At 46.4% G+C, this 16,377-nt stretch overlaps 3 protein-coding genes across 3 annotated transcripts; 2 read left to right on the top strand and 1 right to left on the bottom strand.

The window, feature by feature from the left end:
* Positions 1-222: 222 nt before the first annotated feature.
* On the top strand, positions 223-532 carry E1B28_008058 (uncharacterized protein; the record flags this gene model as incomplete). Its single annotated transcript, XM_043152845.1, has 2 exons — positions 223-402; positions 446-532. The coding sequence occupies 2 exons, from the start codon at positions 223-225 to the stop codon at positions 530-532; spliced, it is 267 nt and encodes an 88-aa protein (XP_043010932.1).
* A 5,167-nt stretch (positions 533-5,699) lies between these two features.
* Positions 5,700-6,578, bottom strand: E1B28_008057 (uncharacterized protein; the record flags this gene model as incomplete). Its single annotated transcript, XM_043152844.1, has 3 exons — positions 5,700-6,361; positions 6,424-6,504; positions 6,569-6,578. The coding sequence occupies 3 exons, from the start codon at positions 6,576-6,578 to the stop codon at positions 5,700-5,702; spliced, it is 753 nt and encodes a 250-aa protein (XP_043010931.1).
* A 2,608-nt stretch (positions 6,579-9,186) lies between these two features.
* E1B28_008056 (uncharacterized protein) lies at positions 9,187-10,578 on the top strand. Its single transcript, XM_043152843.1, has 3 exons — positions 9,187-9,255; positions 9,321-9,559; positions 9,657-10,578. The coding sequence occupies exons 2-3, from the start codon at positions 9,331-9,333 to the stop codon at positions 10,358-10,360; spliced, it is 933 nt and encodes a 310-aa protein (XP_043010930.1). The 5' UTR covers positions 9,187-9,255; positions 9,321-9,330; the 3' UTR covers positions 10,361-10,578.
* Positions 10,579-16,377: the final 5,799 nt, after the last annotated feature.

Below are 16,377 nucleotides of genomic sequence, written 5' to 3'. Positions count from 1 at the left end.
CCAATGCTGGCAGGAGAAGAAGAGGCAAGATTGTGAACGACATGTGATATGTACTGAGGCCTGACATGAGGCAGAACAAGTGGTTCAGCAGAGTGGTGACTCTGACGAAGTCAAGAGTTTAAAAGGTACATGTTTTAAACCATTGATTGAATCGTCATTGCCACTCATGGATGCCCTTGGTAGAACAACTAGAGGTTGTGAGATCCCAAAGCTCGTATTGCCATGGAACACATGGCTTCTATGCAGTCAGTCGGTGGCAACAAAGGCAATACTCCCAAGTTTTTGCAGCCTCAAGATACCATCAAACGGCGTTCTAACCTCTTGACAGTCACTGTTCAAGACATTCGCCGCCATCTAGGACTCAATGGCCCTGAGGATGATCAAGAATGGAATCGCATCCAGGTAAGCATTTTGTTCCTATCCTTTCCTTTTAAGTGTATTGAAGTTAGTTAGAGCATGCTTCGAAGGTGCCTTGCAGCTGGAAAAATCGAGTGGTCTAGAGGGTGGAGAGACCAAAAACTGCGATGACTAATCCAGGTTTACGACACGGTATGTTGTTCACCTCCATCATTCAAGCTAGACACCGACCACCTTAAGGTTGATGAGGCATGTCTGGCCATGTGACAGTTCAAAAATCAATGGGCAACACAATTCCTTGCAAGAGAATACTTTGCCTCTCACAAAACCTATGGGAGTTGTGCTTTCAACCCCAACACTTACCGTGGTCGTCATTGACGCAAACCCGGTGCAAATATGCCAAGACCTCAAACTCCAGTTGCAGGCTCCAGTAACCATGGGATAGGGCAGAGTAAGGACAGTGATGGGGAGCAGGACATTGATACTATGGCTGTCACCCCACAAGACTTGCCACTGCTGTCTGACCTCAAGGACAATGGGAGTGAAAGGGAGGAGATGAGGGAGGGAGATGAATATGAACAGGAAGAGAGTTTCATTGGGAAGGGAAAGGCTGTGGAGCAACCCATCCGTGGGGGGAGGTGACAAGGCCAGGGCCATGGCCTTGGTGGTCGTTGTTGATTGATACAAAATTCTTGTATATTTATATTGAAAATCACACTGTGTTTCTGTCCAAACTATTAGATTTTCACTTAGAACATAGCAAAAAATAAAGGGGATATTACAGGTAAGTTGGGTGAAAATTCAGGAGTATAGCAGGAAAGTCTGTTGGTGAAAGTGTTCAAAAAGTGTGTGAATTTGAACTTGATTCACATACACCATTTCACCTCAAACTACTAAACTTTCACTGACCAGTCCAAGTGAAAATCCAACAGTAGGTACGTGAAAGAATACGTGAAACTCACCCGCTTTGACAAGCCCAGTGTAACATCACCTCAAACACTTCAGATTGGTAAGTCATTTAGTATACAAGAAAGCAACTGTGGAGAGACTGGCAAGGATTGATATCAGCGAAGAAAGAAGACCTTGGCCAACTCGGATCTGTACCCACCCGAATCCTTCCCCTTCGTTCCGTCCTAAAATCTCGGAGTGTAATTGCTAGAAATCGCTATCGATGACGTAAAGAGAGGGATCCTAGTTTCAAGTAGGTAATATTCTTGAGTGATTGTCCAAACTCACGACCTGCTGTATTCAGTACAATCGAGTCTCTGCAAAGCTTGGCTTAGTAGATTTCCAATATCCCTGTTGTTTCAAGGAGTATAAACTTAGATGTGTTATTTGAATATTTACTGAAAGCCATCCGGACTGGTACTCAAGACAGAGAGGTTTGTTGGTTTGTATTGAAAATTTACTAAGAACGAGAACGACCAGGACTTAAGGACACTGCAGTCTGCATAAATGAATCAGATGCGCTCTACTGATTAGTAATCCTAAACTAAAGCTTTATGTCCATTTAGAACAGAGCGCTAAGGAGTAAGAAAAATAAATGACTCACATCCTCCTTTGGTGCTACAGGAGCCTTTTCTTCAAGTGGTTGTGCAGCTGCAAGCATCATCACTAAATGAGGGAAGAGTCAAAGACCATCAGCGGACAGATGGTAGGAAGAAAACGGGCACAAAAAGGCTTACCAGATGCGACAACAACGAGGAAAGTAGAAAATTTGAATGGCATCATCATCGATAGTGTGAAGTAGTTAACGGTTACTGAAAGAAAGGTAGGAAGATAATGGAAGAAAAACGAGACACTCACCTCATCTTTATATACATTTTCTGAAGTATGCCCCAGCCTGCGAGTCTTCCCCGATCATCCCATTCTGGCCGAGTATGCCACCCCCCCCCCCCCACCATTACAATTTGGCTGTACCTTACAAGGTTGAATGTAGCGAGGATGATGCAGCAATCCACGCCACATGTACATCCCATAAATCCTCTATCTCCCAGTGACAGTAGATATCACGGTGACATTGGGCACTGCCTGCTTGATACAAGAGGTGTTCAATCCGAAAATTTTACATATGAGGTTCCTATGTAGACATAAGGACCCCCTCCCCCCCTCCTCCCCCCTGCACCTTCCTAATATGGAAATTTTTGATTACCAAATGCCCAGCAAGACCAATTTCCCACGTTATATTCCGATATTTGACGTGTCATTCTCACTTTCCCTTCTGCTTTGCTGCCTCTTCGTGACATCTATCATCACAAAAATACTCTCCCATGGGCTTGCCAGCTAGACTACAGCAGCATAGGTGATACTATAAAGAGCAGATGAGGTAGACAGCTGTAATGTACCATACACTTTTGGGACCCCCATACATTTTTTCTAGACACTGTGGACATCTTGGGCATGCTGCATGGGCATCCTGGGCATCCTGGGCATCCTGGAGATCTTACTCCACAGATTCAACCTCAAGGCTGCTCATCTGACTAGGTTACTTACCCATTTAGAAGGTTCCACTCTGACTCATATCTTGTAGAATCCTGTAGGATCCTGTAGAACACTGTAAAATATTCCAGACTATCTACCTAAACAGTATATAAACCCCTGTATTATCCTGGCTAGTTCCCCAGCCTCGATATTCTCCCTGATGTACTGGTTTTAGTCTCTCAATATATTCTGTTTCATCTCTTTCAGTCTACATTGCACTTAACAGCCAGTTCTACGCTGAATATCAACCCTTGCTCTATCCTTCATTCTCGCCCCCATTGTAGGTGATCATTCTCCTTTGGCAGTCCCACTCGTTGTTGCTGGCATGGCTTGGTAGATTCTATCTACTAAGTGACCAGTACGTTACAACAGCCTTCAAAAGTATTAATAATCCACATATGATGGAGATAGTACCTTTTTTTCGCCTTTGCTATCTGCATGCATGAAGAGAAAAAAAGATTGTTTATTTCAGTCTGATCAATGAGACTTGATGCAGAAATTTGAGCAAATTTTGATAGCTAAATAAGGAAATTTTTATTGCCACAACTGGGGAAAAGTGCATTTCCTTTTTAAAAAAACAATAATTTGGATCCACACACACTGATTTGAGACAGTATCACGTCATTTTGGGGGTGCATGCACCTTTCAAACATAAGGTCCTCCAGCCCCCCCCTCCCCGTACCCCATGTCTCGGAATTTGCCGGTGAACACCTCTTGGCTTGATACGCCTTGATCGACATTATAGGACGGTGACTTTTGCAAGGATTCGGAGATGGCTGAACTGGCTGCTTATATTGATGATTCCTTTATGGTATCCAAATGGTATCTATTTTTCTCAAGTGGGCCACTCGTGTTGCGGAATATGACCTAAATTACAAACCACAGCCAGGAGAAATCTACGAGAGAGCGCGAAGAACTAAAACGATGGCAGAACGAACTTGAATAGAAGAAGGAAAAAGACAAATAAAGGCGCACCTTTTCGGCGATCTCGGACACCAAAACGCCCTTCGACCACCGAATCCGTCCACCTTCGTTGAATATGAGTAGGTGTTCGCGAGGCGTACTATCGGTTTCAATAGTTCTGTTTCCCTCTCCACCACCGTAAACAATGGCCACAACGCCAACGTCAGCATAAAGTTTGAACACTCTCAGAACTACCCATGGTTGTAGAACCCAAGCCCAAACTGAAGCCGAAGCCAAGTTATCCGAGTCAGCCGAGAAGGCCGTCCTCTTCTTTCCACCTAAAAAAATTCATTTTCTCTCCTCCGTCGTTTCCCATCGGAACGGGTTTTAGAGCATGTTTGGCGGCGCAAGTGACGAGCTCATTTCAACGAAACTTACAAGTATGTACCACATTTCCAAACCTGACCCCGGGTCACCTCGGGAAGGAAGGTTCATAGAATATTTAGACAAAATCCGAATGTTCTATACACAGACTACGTACAGCCTTTACATCATCCACCAGCTCCCCTACATCCTCAAATCATTTGGCACGGTGGCGTTCCAAGTAGTGCTCGGGATGAATGAGATGAACGGGGAAGATGGGCTGGCGACGAGCATTTACGAGCACCTACACCTGCATTAGCTGGCCACACGGTGGTGTTTCAAGTACATAGCAGTCGGAGATGCATAGGATAATCGGGAGAACGCTTCGGGGCCTGCGGGGTTGGGGAACGAGGGATACTCGGCCCTCGTTTAAACTGCATCGAGGCAGTGCAGTCCAACGGGCTCTTCGAGGAAAGGTATTCGAAAGGTATATAAGGATGGGTGAGTGTCTCATTTTTCTTCATTATCATCTCAGTTTTTTTTCCAACAACCGCTACTATTCTTTTTGACACAATGCAATTCAAAGTTTCTACTTTCCTCGTTGTAGTCGCATCTGGTAAGTATTTTTGTGCTCGTTTGCTTCTCGCCATCCCCGTCCGCTGACGGTCTTTGACTTTGCTTTGACTGTTCCCTTATTTTAGTGATGATGCTTGCAGTTGCACAACCAGTTGAAATGGTTCCCGAAGCACCGGCGGTGGAAGATGTGAGTGGTACTTTCTCTTATCCGTTTGTCATGGTCTGTTCCAACTGGACAAAAAATACTGTACATGGAGGTCATTTTCTGAGATCTTCTCACGAGTCGGACCGGCTGATCGTTGCCGGAGCACGGGTCCTTTCCCGCTTGAATCATCTCTATATTTCAAAATTCAGGAGGTAGAAGTTCAAATACAAGATATTTGTACTGTAAAATCTTAGCTGTTTAATCTCTCTGCCCTCTCTATCACTCAGCGCTCAGCGCTTTTGTCAAAAGGAACATGCTCAGACCCGATGGCATAGCTTTCGATAGTTGTAGTTATTCAGCGGAAGTCGGCCAGTATACATGATTGAAGGTGATTCAAATTACTTTGTAGCTACAGGTAAACGGGGAAAACCCAAAAATATTCATAGCAACAGGAAAGAGTCCATTTCAAATACACTGCAATGTACCTGAACTGAGGGTAAAATAAGACTATCCGTTCAATGTTAAGTAGACTGTGTTACTAATTGTCAAGGGGTCCAAGGGACGAGAAGGGAGAAAGAAAATACAAAGAAACGAAATGGCAGAAGGTAACAGGGTAACAAAAAATACAACGTACCGCGGCTGGAAATAAAAGGGCAGTGGGAGGTAAAAATACAAGACGTCGTGAACCGAGGGGAGAACAAGGAGCAATAGAAATACTGAACAAACAAGAAGACTTCAGGAGGTAAGGCCCTTGAAGCCCTCTCTTTCCCTTCCAATTCCACAGACATACACACAAGTCCGATATCGGACGGTTCGTTCATTCAAATCCCTCACTTCCGGCACTCTCAAGTATACCTCCCAAATCGAAACTCGCCTAATTATCGTACGGCGGCCATGTAGGATTGGGTCCTGGAGAGCGTCCCTGCGGATTACCACCAGGCGTCGGAGAAAATCCGCCATGTTCACCATAACCAGGAGGAATCGGATACAGTGGTTCCTGGTGCGTGTACCCTGATGGATGATAAGCTTCGAAATTGGTTGACGAGACTGACGTGGTCAATTCAGGGTAGTACGACCCAAATTGCTGCTGCTGCTGCTGTGGGCTCATCGGATAAGGGTTAATTTGTTGCGGCGGATGATAGAGACCCACGTCGGCATGTGGCGGAAGAGATGGATACCGTTCGCTACTCCTGTTCCTGGATGGTTGGTGTGCCAGTGTATCGTTCTTCTTAAAATCGTATGGCGCTGCCGGACTGGGATAGGAATAAAGATGGGATGCGTACGCAGATGGAACACCAGTACTGGTGGCCAAAGTCTGGGAGGAGCCAGGTGGGATTTGGGATGTTCCGCCGCCGGAGGGAGCAGTCGACAAAGAAGGCGTTTCCAAGGAGATAGCTGGTTTAGAAAGGTAGACTGGCGAACTTGAATATGTGGAATCGTGCTGCGTTGGATATGGGTTGGTTCGTGCATTTGAAGTGCTTCCGCCGTGTCGAGAAGATTTGGAACGTCGCGCCTTGGTCGCTTTAGGCTGAACACCTTCGATCAAATCATCGATCAGCTAGATACAGACACGAAGAAACTACTGTTCAGCAACGTACCGTGATACCTAGTATGAGCAAACCCGTTGGCTTCGTACGATTCCGGTGTGGTCACCACGAAACGTGTTTCGGGATTTGTCTCTACGCTCAGGAATTGTCACTCGCTATTCACAATTCCGGCCGACCGTGAAGCACGATCACTCACTTCTACTCATGGTGATTACTTGGTGTTGCTTCCGTACCACGTTTGTTATAGTTGACGAATGCTGAATGTTCTCTTGCGATCCGCTTGTAAGGGTCGTATATTCTGTTTATAATGACAATCGAGCTTTGAAGGAGACTTTCTTTTGCGTGTGTTCTTGAAGCTGCTAAAATCAGGCGTGTTTGTCTGTGGTTTGAGTTGCTTCTGAATTAAAGTGTTCTCCTCTCCAAACGAATATCAGTTCGAGCTTTTGTATCATCAATCCGCTTGGACTGTTCGACTACAACTGACTCCTCCGGTCTTGACACCCATTGTCCTGCCAGCATCAGCCAGCAGTACGCGTCACCTTCGACGCCGATCCCCTCCCCTCACTCACTTTTACGGCTATCAGAGACGGCGACACGAGGCAAAAGGCTGCCGATTAAGGGAAAAAAGGGCAACGCTCCACTCGAATTTATCCTATAAAAGAAAGTGTATCCGGGTAAGCATGCTCAGTTTGGAACGGAAGGCGCACTCACGAGTTCGGCATTCACACATTCATTCGCCCTGTCACGACGCGTGGGCGGTAATCCGCTTTGACTTTACGAAAACTGTATTCTTCACTTGTGGGACCAGATGAGAGTGTGGCAAAAATGAATAGAAGGGCGGGTCCGGTCGCATTTGATGTGATGGAACCTTACTTGTTAGTAGCACCTTCTATTTGCGAACTTAACGAGGATACATGTGGATAATACATCGAGTCCGAAGCCGCAGTTGTCGACTTCAGGTGAATGTAGCTTGAGAGAGAATTTAGCGAACTTTTTGTTGGTTCAGAAAGATAAAGCGTACGGTATAAAACTCCAGAGGTTCGATGAATCCTTGATCCCATGTGTCCGCAATGGGAAATCCCAAGCCGTGGGTTGTCTCGGTTTCTTGTGCACGATAACAGCCCGTTATCAACAAGACATCAAGGAAGAAGGATCGACTGAAATACCGGGAGACTATCAAGAGTTATCCTCTACCTCTATTACCCGTCGATTCCAGATGCGGCAATTTTGGCATTCTTGTAGTAAAAAAAAGGTTAAGAGAAGATTGAGGTAGCTCGTGGATAGAGTGGACAGAGCTTACCACACATGTCGGTAAGCTCAACGCTGGCACATCGCCTCAGGTGATGTACCTGTACTCAATGATCATCAGGTTCTTCCATAAGCGTGTATTCGTCCTGGTTTGACCTGATCAAAATGATGGATTTGCCTCGTGTTTCTGTGTGTCTCGAGTGTCGCTGGAGGGTGTCAACTTATTCAAGTTGCGGGGAAGGTGAGCAGCCGTGATAGGAAAAACAAGGAAAGAAGACGACTCGTATTGACGCGTAACTAGCCGTGCTGTGCCGCGTTCAAGTCCTATTGATTTCGTCGAGCTGTTGAACGTGTTAGAGGATTTCGTTAACTAAACCATGGAAACGCACGATATGGATTTCGGATTCCCCATCTTCAACTTCCTTCACTCCGAGTGGCTTTGGTTTGTGGTGGTACATATGTACCTAGTAGAAATATATGAGCAAGGTTGACGCCTGAGCATAGTAAAGCCAGTGGAGGATAGAAAAGCTGTCTGTTGTTGTGTATATCGACGACAAGCGAGGTGGATTTGCGCAAGTAGGCACAGTGACGTGGCGATGGAAATAGTCACACTGGTCCCTGGACTTCTTTCCCAAAAAGGAATGGTTTCAGCCGGGCCGGATTCGAGAGCAGGCAGAGTTGAGATCTTTAACTGAATACTTGGTGGAGTGATCTAGATAGCTCGAGTAGGCTATATGCCGCTATAGACGACAAGCATATCTCGAATGCGCTCGAATATCCTGTCATCGCTGCAGTGGTGCGCCGAGATGACTGAATCCCACCGATATCTTACCGATATCCTACGCCGCTTTAAGCTTTACTTGCGCTTCATTGAAGTTCCTGATGGTACAAAGGTACTAGGTATATGATCCCTAGTTTAGTTCATACCCTTTACGGCTACAAGCATAGAGGAGGTTTTGTGGCTTGCGATAGGCTTAGTTCAGCCACTGGAGTATCAACATGCCAGTGATATAATTAGTTAGATCCGCATTTTTCTGTTCCTGACATCCATCCCGGCCGCCTTTTTACGATGTTATATTTGGGCGCCGAATGACTTCCTGAATGATAATAAGGGATGGTAATGTTTTTACCCCTACTGAGCTGCATCAACATTCCAATGATCAGGCGCAACCAACTTCCAAACTTTCGAAACACAAGCGCTTAGTCCTTAGCGCTTGGACTGCCTCAAATCGCCGTCGGCGTTATCTGGAAACCGAATGTACGGCGACGAGGCCCCTTAGAGTCCTCTATAAGAGGAGGTGCAACCCGCAAACCCAGGGCCAAGTCGACCCAAGGAGTCTATCCAAGGTCTTCGTGGATCGTCAGAAATCCCGTAAGAAGCAAACAGGAGGTATCCCTAAAACACAAGCGCGTTCCATTGACCGTCAGCATCGGGCAATGGAACGCGCTTGTGTGTTTGCGCCGACGGGGTATAGCCACGGCATATCATTACAGCCAGGCACAAACTGCCGGTCGTACGTACATAAGACGCGGAAAAGCAACCTTGGTCCCCCACTTTCCTTTTTCCCCTTACGCCCATCTATTTACTTTTAATTTGTCGCTCCTTCGTTTGGAATTTCAACCTTCTCAGAGAAGGTGAGTTATTCTGGCTTCAAGCGAGTGATAGTGGTCGTTACTCACAGACTTTTTGTACTACACAGTTTTAAGACAATGTCACCGTCTTCAACCTCCACCAAACTACGACCCTTCCTCTTTGCCGCCCTCTCAACCCTCTCCACCATATCCGCTGTCGTAATACCAACAGCTCCAGGTCCAGGTGCCGTTTTCAACCAAGGTTCAAAATGTAGTACTTCGTGGGTTGGGGATACAGAGGGAAAATGGAATGATATGACGATTGAGTTGATGACGGGTGATAACTTCAGGATGATACATTTATCTAGTGAGTGTCTATCTTGTTTTTGTGCTTCATTCCTTCTATTTCTACCGCGGTTTCTTCCTTTCCCCCCCTTCCTTACTGAATTCGCATTTTACTACAGCCGTTGGCTCGGGTCTGGACGGTAACAAGGATGGCACCCTCGACTTCACCTGTCCAGAAGTATCACCATACTCTGCGATCTACTTCTTACAATACTCCTCTTCATCCTCTCCTGGAGTCTTGCAATGGGCAACACGGTTCACTATAGCAGATTCGAACGGTAACTCTGTACCTCCACCTGAAACGACTCAACCGGATGGAGCAAATATCCCATGGGGTGTTGGGTCGCTCGGTGGGGGTGGAGGGACCTCAGGCTCTTCTTCCTCAACCGGCGGTAACACGGATACCTCCCTCATCATCACCTCTAGTACAAGCACGCTTGCCAGCGGCGCTTCGGATTCTACTACCTCTAGCACATCCAACCCGGTAACCAGCACAACTAGTACAGCCTTTGCTACTCACTCCACCACTACATCCGTCGTTGGTACACCAATTACGAATGTCGTTGGTACTGGTACGGGTATGACAACCGTACGGAACATAAACACACAAGCTACGACCGGTGTTGGCCGCGCTACTGCGACGCTGGGTGTTTCCGGAACTGGAGATGGAAATGGACTCGGAGCTAATAATACTAATACTCAGAACTCGAACCATGGAAGTTCATTACGGTTCGACTCTTTCGAGTTCGCAGGAGTGAAAGGCTCCCTTCCGGTCTCTTTTGTGACTGTGTGCCTTTTTTCAGTACTCGGGGTGTTCTTATAGGAGAGTCATCATTTTTTATTTATCCTTGGGTTGAGATTTGTCAATGACTTTCGGACGTTTTATTTTAAGCAATGATATCCTTACTGATACTGATACCACTAGTGCATGGAGGTGTATCGTATTTTTGGCTACTAGTACACCTCATGCTTAATTGAATTTAATTTTGGGTGACCTGGTGGTTTTCACAAGATTCAGAAATACCAAGGACTGTATCTCCGAACATAATTTAAATATTAGGAGACGGTTCATGAACACTTCTATCGCGAATGAAACAGAAACTCGAAGCAATAGGTATCATTGAATCATTTATTCATTCTCACTCTTCATCATGTCTAAACCCTTGGACTCCCCTCAGAGAACATTGCCACCCAGCTTCTCTGACAACCGTATAACCTATCAGACCCGACACCCAAGCCGCAACAGACTCTCAGACATCCGAAATCTTTGGCATCCTTCGTCCCATCTCCATCTCAAGGATCCGAAACCGTAGTAAGGGATCGTACCACTGGCAACTGCACCGAAGCCGAACCACCATTCGGAGTAGGCGACCCCGACCCCGTAACCAACCCCAACTTCCACACTTCCGAATCCGCCCGCTTCTCCACAAACCTAAACCCACACATCGTATCACGATGTTTCTTAAAAAACGCATCCACCGAATCCCAATATGGGAGATGAGATTCAGCACATGTGAAAGAAAAGGTTTGGAATGAAGGGAGGAAGAGGGTATCGAGAACGGTTGATACCTGGTCCCGGAGGTGAGAAATAATGAGTGGGTCGCCTCGAACCGCCACATCAAGTGACAGATGTCTAAGTTCTGGGTGGTGGACCATACGGGATTCAGGGATATTCCTCGAAGAAAACGGTCCAATATCCAGCGCAACCCTCAACTCTTCCACATTCGGTAAATGTCCCAACACCTATGGTACTTAAACGCGTCAAAAAATCATTTGATTTTTTTGCGTGGATTTTTCCCCCGCAAAGTCAAAATAATGTCGCGCAGTTTGGGATGTTCGTGAACTCCGTAATTCCGCACAGTCACGATTTCCGAAGTCAATCGCACGATCGAAAAGAATCTCACCGCACAATCGAGACTGCGTTTCCACTCGCGCAGTTTCGAGGTTCAGTCATGATTTTGATTATTTCATTGACTTTATCAGTTGTATAGGCTAGGGTTGAGGACATTGATATTTTGGTGTCACACATACTGAAGTTTCGGTATGTAGAGTAGTTACTAGTAAGAAATAGATGAAGTAATTAAAGGTATACTGTGGTAAACTAGGAACATCCAAAGAGTTCATTAACAACAAGATCTGCAATCTTATCAAAGAAAGCATGGATATGATAGGTCAACATAAACAGGACTGCCAGTAGCAATAAAGTTAACGCCCGGATAAGGCAAGGGATGGGTACGGACACAAGGAGGGACTGATAATAGGGAGGTTAATCGACTTGGAGGTGAAGTTGCAGCCGGTTACCAATGAACGTTGATGTTGAATCCTGACGAGGAGTCAAATTTGGGATGAAGGGCTCTGAGGAGGAAAGCATTTTAAACTCACCATTGACCCTTGTCGCCAATAGAACAAATATGCTCCGAATCCTTCATCCAGTCTGATTCCGAGTTCAAAGCAGATTTTGAGCAGGTTAGTTAGGTTGGGGTTGTGAAAAGATCAAATTGAACTTCGTGGCCATACCTTACCGTCCTTGATCTTTGCCAATACCTGGAGGAGCCTGAAAACTGGCCATAATGATGAAGGGATGAGGAAACGTGTTAGACAAGGCTGCCAGCAAAGCGTTGTTGTCAGCTGTTTACTGCATGCAGCGGTCCGCCGCTCGCCGATTGTCGGCTTTTGCCGGATAACTTGTGCTGGATACGTCACTGTTATGACTGCCGAAGACTGCCGAGGCACGCCATCACTAGAAAAACTGACCGGCTTGACCGGGTTATAGTAGCCGGACCGTCAAGATCTAAACATAAATATTGCGACGAAAAGAATTGCAACTGTGCGGAGAAAGCGCACAATCCCGACGGTGTGGTGAGAATTTTTCCGATTGTGCGATTAAGTCCTGAGATTGCGACTGTGCGGATCTTACAGAGTTGAGTTTGCGACGAATGTCCCAAACTGCACAATGCTTTCACTGGGGACATTTTGATGTCATCAGGAACGTGTCCAGTACCTGTCAACTAGAATGGACCCTACACGGACCTCGTCACTTTTGATGTGACGGAAACAAAGGTTCAATTTCGTATTGGAAATGTTTTTTGTATCAAAGGAGGTCAGATTTTGTAATGAAGTATCTGCCATAAAGAAGTCCAGCCACCATTCAAATCAATAGGGAATGCTGTGCCCACCCGAAAGAATGTGAACCCAGTACAAAGGCCCTTTCCAAAGTTAAACAAAGTGGCGGCAACGTTGCCGCATCGCTAAATGTTATCCGGTTCGAGCCGGCTCTGACCGACGGCGGTTAGCTGTCAAGGTGCGGCCTGAGGTGGCGGTTCCAGTTCCAGTTCTAGGCTCGAGCCAGTTCGAACTGGGACCGAAACAACGGTTCTATCGGTTCCGTACATACCTACTAACGAAGGGTTGATAAATCAGTGTTGCTCAGGACACTGTCGACAGGCCAGTGGCGGACACATTTTGTAGTTTTGACCTTCCCACACCCACGATCATGGGGCACCAGGACACATGCCGGCGTCACCGAGATCCAACGCTGCGCAAGTGTCTTTCTACCCTTCTTGAATCTTTGATGGCTACACAGGACAGCTATCACTTGTAATGTCCGAAATTTGGCAAGTACATTTGTCTCTATATGTACACTTTTCTGTCAAAGTCCCTCTGATTCAATATTCCTTTAGCCTTTTCACTTACAGGTTTAACCAAGCTGCTGTCAAGTTCAACTGATAAATTTATGATTCATATGTAAAATTGAAGAAATGCTGCTGTACCCATTCACTCCGATCTGAAGCCATGGTTATGTGAGTACAAGAAGTACAGGATGAAACGAAATCATATAATAAAGGGAGAGGCGGCGGCGCACCGACAAATACATCGATAATCGATATCGTTATCTACAAACGTGTATCTATGACGCTCATCATTATCTAATCCACGACGGGGTAGGCAGACCGTGACCAGCCCACTGTTTTTCCGGTCTACCACTTACAACAGTCTCCGCGACTGATTTGTCAGAAACGCTGTCCACAGGACATACATTCTGTCCCTGGACAATGTGTTGCTCGAATAGGGTCGAGTTCACCCCTCTGTCAAGCCAAATTTCTGTTTCTCTCACCACAGACAGATTTGGGGGGAAAGGCATAAGACTGTATATTCAACATATCAATAAACTTAATGGAAAAGTTGTAATTTGGTATCTCCTGAAGGTTAGGATCTGACGATCTGACGCGACTTCATACCATAGCCGGGATGCAATCTCCTTCGACGTCAACTCTTCGGACATCATAAGCCTGGTAGTGAAATGGTGATGGTACGAAGAATAATCGAGGTTTGAGAACGCGGACAGCAGCGCGTCGAATATTTGTTTGGCACCAGTGACGATCATCGTGGTGTAGTCATGCTCGGCCGCGCCGGACTTTCTTGTTTTGACAAATGGCGGCGCCTCAAGGCCTCATGACCGGCAGAATACGGCAGCTTGGCTTCATGAACGACGGTCAGTGGGATTGCAAGGCAGCAACGATGCCGCAACCTTTGTTCAACGAAACGGCCTCGCTTACCTCACGTTTAGATCTCAGGTCGGGTGGCTCAAAGCATTCCCAATTCCCACATTAAGCCAAATACTATATTACAAAACTTAACTTACTTTAGCACCAAAAACTCTTACAATACGGGATGAAACCTTTGTTCCTGTCACATCAAAGTGATGAGGGTCCATTCCAGTTGACGGGTACTGGACAGGTTCCTGATGACATCAAAATGTCCCCGGTGTTTTTTGACTTTGCGGGGAAATTTTTCACGCAAAAAAATCAAATGATTTTTTGACGCGTTTAAGTACCATAAACACCCGAAACACTTCTTCCGCCGAATACAAAGTATCCAATCTCACAGATCTGAGCTGCGATAGCGGTAGATCCACAAGAGGGGGGAATATCGTACTGTCCACATTCCGCAGGATGGAATGAATAAAGCGACGTGGCATCCTTAAATAAAGAGATGAACGATATAATGTCCTCATTACCTCCAAAAACCGGCCCAACATTGACTTCCACCTTTCTCAAATACCGAAGCCCACCCCCACCACCACAGGAGAGACTCGTAGGCAAAAGGCATTTCCACACCGTCCGAACACAATCCGCTTTTACACAAAGCGTCTCCCACCTCCACGACTCCGAAATGATCTCTCTCAACGCCAAATCACACCCCGGAACAGATCGTGAAACCAGTGTCAGCGATATCGAGAGCGGACAACCGTGACACGCTTTAACCACGTTCGGATTCTATCCGAGTGGTTCTGGAGATGTCTGGGACGGAAGGAAATGGAGGGTGCGTAGGTGATGTGATTCCAAAATATGGGCGTTGAAAGGGTGATATCGCGCCAGTGACTGCAGATCGAGGAGAGAAGCAGGATGTTTTGGATGTAGTTTTCATTCTCGGGATTACCGAGGTAGTGAGAGAAAACGGATGACCGAAGTTCGGCTACTAGGTGCGGAAGTTGGGAAACGGAGGTTGAGTGAGTGTTCTGTCGGGTAGTAAGCATAGGTAAGGAAGATCGAGTGGGGTACTGGTGAGGGGGAAAAGCCAATACTGTTGGTTTTAGATATCACGGGTGGAAAGGGGGCGTTGGAGGTAGGGTCACTGCCCGAATATATATGCCCTAAATACGCCTGCCTTCGTAAGTTTAGTTACCACGTCGGAAAGAAGGGATGATATTCGAGCCCGCAGTCACTCCGTTGGGACGCCTTAAATGGGATCATGAATGCCCAGAATGCCGCTCAGAACACCGCCGAGTTCGTTCCTTGCGTATTGAATATTGAATGAGCACATCTTTTCTGTCTCTAGAGTCCGGGTTGAGAAAGAGAACTTGCTAGGCCCGGAGAATGCGGCATTGGTTTCGGGCCGGCCGGGGTCCTGATCAGTCTACCTTTCCTCTGCCAGCGCCCGTACCACGCATACACCATCCAGCTTTATACCCTACGGAGCCGATCCACTCGTGAGAGCGGAAAGCATTCATAATCGAAGGTGAAAACTGAAACTGATGCATTTCTTTTCCTCCAAGAAACGGCGGAATTATAAAAAAAGGAGGAAAGAAGCCGGGAGAAGTTAAAACTCGGATGCCAAAGGTTTGAGAGAGAACTCGTGTTTTAAAAGAACGCTTCGAACAAGTAGCCTCCTCATCTTGGGATGGGGTGTTTTCGTTTGACGAGGCAGCGTGCAATATTGGAAGGTGTAAAAACATAGGCATACCGAGAGTTTAAAGTAAATCTAATCGAACGGGGTGATGAGTCAATGGATCAACGCACTCGTAGGGCTAAGATACCTTGGAATGAGCTTTGGTACGCACATCGTTGTCGTGGTTATGACTACACAATACGCGAGAGGCGAACATGCCTGATGGAGGAGCATGAATGATACGAATAACGTCAAGAGTTCAGGAGCCCTCAAATGATGTTCTCGTTGTTTTGAGCACTAATGAACCTCGTCCAATCTAGACACAGCCTCGTAGTAGGAAACTTGGCTTAAGCACGGTCATTCAGTCCTTGAGCATCACAGAGGCGATTTCTTCTCTTTCTCCCATAATGTACTGTGCGATTCATGTCCCAGCCTCGTCCCCAGTAAATTCATGCATTTTGAACAAAATGCATGAAACGACAGTCGTCCTTCGGATCATCTCGACGCCTTAAGAACGCGATATATCTTGTAGACGTTCTCGGCTCCCTTCCTCCGGCAAATGATTAATGATTGGCCGGATCACTGCATAGGCGGCCCTATGAGATGCACGTAAGGCTTCGGCATTCCCAAGAGCATACACATCCTTCAGGTATTGCGAGGTAGGTGTGATGA

This window comes from Marasmius oreades, chromosome 4 (assembly GCF_018924745.1).
Source record: "Marasmius oreades isolate 03SP1 chromosome 4, whole genome shotgun sequence".
Classification (NCBI taxonomy): domain Eukaryota; kingdom Fungi; phylum Basidiomycota; class Agaricomycetes; order Agaricales; family Marasmiaceae; genus Marasmius; species Marasmius oreades.
This window is presented reverse-complemented; position numbering and strand designations above follow the sequence as displayed.

Bases quoted from the DNA above. Each gene is read 5' to 3' on its own strand.
- E1B28_008056 (XM_043152843.1), top strand. From the start codon at position 9,331: ATGTCACCGTCTTCAACCTCCACCAAACTACGACCCTTCCTCTTTGCC. The intron at 9,560-9,656 runs GTGAGTGTCTAT...ATTTTACTACAG, and splicing joins CAGGATGATACATTTATCTA to CCGTTGGCTCGGGTCTGGAC.